The sequence below is a fragment of the Ochlerotatus camptorhynchus genome, unplaced genomic scaffold (assembly GCF_037179485.1).
Source record: "Ochlerotatus camptorhynchus isolate MF236.1 unplaced genomic scaffold, CSIRO-AGI_Acam_v1.1 ptg000361l, whole genome shotgun sequence".
In the NCBI taxonomy this organism is placed as follows: Eukaryota; Metazoa; Arthropoda; class Insecta; order Diptera; family Culicidae; genus Ochlerotatus; species Ochlerotatus camptorhynchus.
The window spans coordinates 9,819,497-9,825,603 of record NW_027040849.1 but is presented as its reverse complement, the minus strand read 5'-3'; the positions used below and the strand labels follow the sequence as shown (position 1 = coordinate 9,825,603).

The 6,107-nt window shown below is 38.7% G+C and overlaps 1 protein-coding gene across 1 annotated transcript; it reads right to left on the bottom strand.

The window, feature by feature from the left end:
* Nucleotides 1–2,017: 2,017 nt before the first annotated feature.
* LOC135709684 (E3 ubiquitin-protein ligase RNF4-like) lies at nucleotides 2,018–3,025 on the bottom strand. Its single transcript, XM_065232075.1, has 2 exons — nucleotides 2,964–3,025; nucleotides 2,018–2,896 (listed from the first exon to the last, which is right to left on the bottom strand). Exons 1-2 carry the CDS (start codon nucleotides 2,986–2,988, stop codon nucleotides 2,310–2,312), a joined length of 612 nt encoding a protein of 203 aa, XP_065088147.1. The 5' UTR covers nucleotides 2,989–3,025; the 3' UTR covers nucleotides 2,018–2,309.
* Between the last annotated feature and the right edge of the window lie 3,082 nt (nucleotides 3,026–6,107).

Genomic DNA, 6,107 nt, shown 5'->3' with positions numbered 1-6,107 from the left:
CCCTATAAGGAGTCGCCATGTGACTAATATGTATGGCATGGGGACGCATGATATCTTTTCTTTGTTTGTATGGAGTTTTTTTTAACGGTCGTACCTATCAAACAAACACACACATTGTATGCAATTAGCTCCATGGATCATACCATATTATACGTCAAAGAATGAACTATGATTCAAAGAAGAAAAAATTTCTTGCGACAAGCAAAATTTTCCCTTCTTTGTATCACAGCTCGTTCTTTAACGTTTTGAAGAATAAATATCTTACTAATTTATCAAAGCGATATCTCATTGTAATAAAATTGAATTGGTGCAAGAATGTTTCCTTCTTTTTATCTTAGCTGATTATTTGACGTATAACTTGGTATGTTCCATGGAGCTAATTGCATACAATGTATGTGTGTGTGTGTTGGATAGGTACGAACGTTAAAAAACTCCATACTAATAAATAAAAGACACCATGCGTCCCCATGCAATACATGCTATAGTCACTTTGCGACTCCTTATAGGCCGAATCCAAAATTGTATGGAGCAAGAAGAAAACACCATACACCGATTTCAGAATATTCGGTAAAAATTACAGGAAATCTGTGAAAAATCACCACACGGTAAGAAATATTGTAAATACTTAAAAGTATTGACAATAATATTGATGATGTGAATACAGATATATTGTCAATACCGATGTATTGACGTCAATATAAAACGCATTGACAATACGATTATTGTCAATACAAACAGTCGTGTAGAGTCCACTTTAATTCGACACACATTGATATGTGCACATGTATTGTGGTATTGTTCGATACAAGTAGTTAACCAGCGAAAGATTTGATGAAACTGACACAATTTTCCCTTTTTTATATCAAAGCTCAGTCTTTATGCTCATTACAATCAGATATCAATTTGATAAACCGCCAAATGTCATAACAAGTCATAACCACAAACTTTATCTAGGGTGTTGAACGACTTTGTTCTGTTTATCAATATTCAGCAAAGATATTTTTCTCAATTTCATATAGATAAGTTGTAACAAACCCAAGGTTCATATTTAAATAGATCGCACAGTGTGAATTGTATCTTTCGGGGAACTAGTTTTTTCGGGGAAATAGTTTTCGGGAAAACGTTCCTTTCGGGGAACTGGTTCATTCGGGGAATCGTATTTCGGGGATAAAACTTTCGAGGAAAGTGTTTTCGAGGAACTGGTTTTCGGGGAAAAGTCGTACAATCGATAAGATTACTTCGAGTTGAACCAATCCAAGTAATCAAAATGAAAATGAAATTCCGTCCTGGCGATTCGCGCGATGTGCTTTCTAATGATTTTTATTTAATTCACTTCAAGTCTTCAACTAAACAACCATAAGACCTTATACAAAGCTATCCTTTTGCTCCATGTCCGAGTGAAGTGAGAACATTTCAGGAAGACTGAAGGATATTTCCAAAAACTGGGATGGGGTCATGGAACATCAAATTGTTACATACCAGCTAAATGCATGAATTGTGGTAATTTCTCTCACGCAAAGGACGACTGTGAAGGAAGATCCTAAGAAATTTTAATGTTCAAATTGTGTTGAAAACCACAAATACAATTTTTGGGAATATAAGACTCGCCAAGCGATCCTAAAATCTCGTTCTAAGCGACATGTAAGAAACGGTCCACGTTTCCGACCAGGTACAAATTCCTCTGCTGTTAACAACGGTTAGCGAAGAACAAATACTACATTCGTACCCGTAGGTACAAACATCACCCCTACTTTAAATTCTTCATCTATACCTGTCTATACCTATATAATGTTTAGCGAGTAAATGGACCTACTTATGCTGCTATTCGAAAACGAAATCAAAATTCTAATGGAAATTTACTGTGTTTTTTTTAGCCGTTAGCTCGATCAAAATAAAATCAACTAGTTATTAAAACAAAAACAGAGTATCACATTTTTAAGATTTATTCCTCACTTTCTGCTTGGGAAAATTCTGTTTCGAATGAATGATGATTTACTTAGTGATCCGTCCGGTCGAATAGCGTTTAGTATAATGGCGTTCAGCTAATCGGGGTCTGACCTAATTATCCATATAGTTTTTTTAAGACATAAATCAACGCTGTTGGTCATATTTCCCCGTGGCGCGTATTACCCACACATAACTCTAATTTTCATTCAAATGTTGTTTCAACTGCAACTGACTAAACAAACGATTGAACTATTTAAAAATCAACATTCTATTTGGAAATCACGACTTTCTATCTGTCGGTGACATAATCATGATACAACAGTAGCTACCTACCTGGTCTACGAGCAATAACGGCGAGTATTTCAGTTAATGAAAATAGGAATAACTTGCGAAAGGTTGACCGTCCGTTTACACATCGGACATTTTGGACGGATTACAACTTCCTGAATAATGCACGAATGGCAAAACAGATGTCCACAAATGGTAGAAGCCGCCTGCTGATCGAATACGGATTCAAAGCATATTGGACACGTAACGGGGACGGGTTGTGGGTCGTCCGTTCGCTTTCGCGGAGGTGATGGAGCCAGATTGACGTCCAGATCGTTCCAAATATCATCGGGAATGATGGACTCTACCTCGGGGGCAGCATCTGCTCTGTACCGTCGACTTTCCATCAGTAGTTCTTCGACGTTCGAGGTTGCATCCGGTACGACACTATCACTGTCAAGACGGCTGAGGGCACTGGTCGATTCCGAACCAACTGCATTGAATCTGGGAACGTATGAAGTTGAAGCTTCCGCTGTTGACGATCCGGGAGAAAACTCAGGTGAGAATGGAGCTGCCAACGGGTTCAGCAATGTTTGCACCCGGTTGATCACATCCAGCATACTTTCGTTAACAGCATCCTCGTCGAAATTTTCCAAACTGGAATCCATACCGTCTGCGTTACCTGATGGTGAAGAAGTGTAGAATAATATAGTATATTAATATTTTTCTTAACTTTCCTTTAGCTGTACCTGCACCTCCGGACTGCAAATTCATTTTTTTTCAGTTGTATGTTTTAAATTGAACAGTTAGCTCAATGAGTACTGAGAGAGGTGAAGCAGATCGTGAAATATTGTTGTATATTAGTAAACCAAAAAAATCAACCTTAACGCAAGTAGTGACGTCACTAATTGCTTGTATCGTATATACATATATACAGGGGTTTTACGATTGCTTAACCTCGGTATGTAGACCTTTTTGACGTTTAATCGGCGCACACTATCACTGAAACAAATCGACATGTACCGTTTACTAGATCCATCTTATAACATAGCAATGTCAGCAGATTTATTCATTCTATGTGATGATTGATAGATTTCATTGTATTATCACTTTAAAACTATGACTGCGATATGAAATAATTTCTATCGTAATTTCACATACTTTGTACTTGATAATACTTTTCTTCGAACGTGGTTAGCGATAGGTAAAAAGTATATGAATATTGTCTGATATATTTCATGGTGAAAAATTGTTGATATGTCATGTTGATATATGTGGGAACAGACATCTAAAGAGCCTGAATTTATATCCAGGCTCTTTACAGACATCTAGAAACTAATGGAAAATCATATAAGTTTGCATTATGAGAAAATTCAGTACAATATACCTGGTTTCATGATGAATATTGCTCACTAAAAGATATATCTTATAAGATAATCATGTATATTTTATTGAAGTTGCTTTTAACGATTTTTGACGTTTGTTGATATGTCGCGTGTAAACAGACATGTAGAAACTATTGGACTGTCATTTAACTTTGCAGTATAGGAACCCTAATAAATAAATACCATAAACGAACTTTATACCGGATGGGTAAACTATCCCACAAACGGTTTGGATGATACCCCGAACACGTCGTTAAGCTCTATTTTATGGTTATTTTTATCAGGGAAAACATGTATATCTCATATCTCATTGGAATACACAGCAAAAAAAAATGTAATATCAATCAATGTAATTCAAGCTGATGTATGAAATAATGATGTAATAGCAAAAATCAGATACAATATTACATCAATGGATGTAATTTTGTTCGCAAAATCGATGTACATCGTACAACGTTATATTACACAACCGATGGATTGACCTGGTTGCAGCAGTTTGGATGTAATATTCAACAACTTTTTTTTCTGTGTAGCTTCCTTTGATTTTTGAGGTTTAAAGATTGTAAACAGATTTATCCCAATCATTATATAGTCATATAGATTTGCCTTTTAAGAAGTCCAACAGCAAACATTTGTTTTGGCATGTCTTTCTGGGATGAATATCGCTCAAAATAAAATACATCTTACATGATTGCTCTTCATAAATTATTGACACCACCGAAACGGAACATAAATTTGTCAGTGCTATTTGTCTTCACTCTAGCAAAACGAGCATAAAGTTGCACTACATTCCATGTCGGGAGAGCTGTTCTTACTTCATTACTTCATTCTTACATGCATGCATGCTAATTGAACGAGCTCACTCTTGAAGTCAGTCGTGTCCCTGTAAGTTGCGGCTTACTTGCCAGCCTATAGCTGGCCCGATTTACCCCGGCGGGGCGGCTACGAGCAGAGTACTTCCCCCAAAGACGTTCGGATTTGGATGGATTGTTAAGAAAAGAGAAAGAAAAGTACAATTTAAGACGTCTATTATCCTCTAACCTTTCCCTTTTCTCCTCGTTATCCTCGGTGTCACTCGGTGGGGCCCTTCGACGATAGCGGCGGCGGTTGCAGATCGTACTGCTTTACGTTGGCTCCAGACACGGTCTGTGCCGAGCGTTTTCTCCTTCACTTTAGCTGCGTAGCAGCGGTCCTTGGCGTTTAGCGGGGGGGATGAGCAAGGCTCCTTTATCGGAACCCCCTCGGCGACGATGGTGACGAATCACCGGACCAACTACTCGCCGTAGATGGTCCCGGTAGTCACCGCAGTGCACTACCCAGGCGAACGCTCCTTCGGTTCTGCCTGCTTCGTCCCTCCTTGGCTCTTAACTGCGGTGGCGAGACTGGCTCTACTGGCTGAGCCACCGCAGTGAGGACGGTGGGTGTTCGGGGATCCTTGGGGTTTAGCCGGGAAGCGGAAAAATCCTCGAAATTTAGCTTCCCTTGGCGGCGATCCGACACCCTTCACTGAAGCTCACGAACCACGGCACTTTTCGGGGAAACGACGTCACTTCCACGCGACGGTGCTGGGAATTATCCCTCCAGCGGACACACGCCACGAAAACGGCACTCCAACTTTTCGTTTTTCCTGAAACGGACCGGGCAAAAACCGCGTCGACTTCCAACCGTCGCTCGTAACTTTCTTTTTCTTTGTACTACTTGACAATCACCGACAATACAACAACCGCCATCGTTCTCCTGCAACCGCGCTCGAATGTTGTGCTGGTTATGTTTTTCGCCTTCTTTTGCAGCGGGAGGAGAAACGGGACCTAACTTCATTCTACACGCGAGACAATTTTAAACGATAATTTTTACACTATATTCTAATCCTAAAAATATGCCTACACGAATAAAATCTAAGATGAAAATAACAAATTAAAATATTTACAAATAAATCAGTGGTGAGTATGTTGCCGAGCGTGCGACCAAAACAAAAACAAATCATAACAGACAAGGCACACGCTCATGGCAAACACGTTAAAAGGGTGGGTTATAAATTGTCACCCTAGACGAGGGTTACATCCCAGTGGAATCGAGCGCAGAAACCGAAAGCATCCTCGAAAGCATCACACCTCAACAGTTCTTGATCGAATCCCAAATCAGCTACAATAAAAAAAGACACAACTGTGAAAGCTCCCACTGCCTGATGTTTATTTTTCGATTTATTTTTAGAAATCGATTAAATATATGTGTCAAAAGAAGAAGTAAATTTCATGTGATTTTCACATAAACTTTACTTCGATTGATTTATGACACATATATTATATTGTGGTGAAACGTACACACTAAAAATTATCGTTGTTGAAATTAAAAAAATCGTTGGTAGAATTAAAAGTTTGCGTTGGTTCTTTTTGGTAGAAAGCGGTTAGCTTTCAAAATAAAAGTTAGCCAACTGTCAAATCAAAAGTAGTCCACTCCGAGGTCCACTCACTACTTTTAAAAGTTTGAACTTTCAAAATGAATTGTACT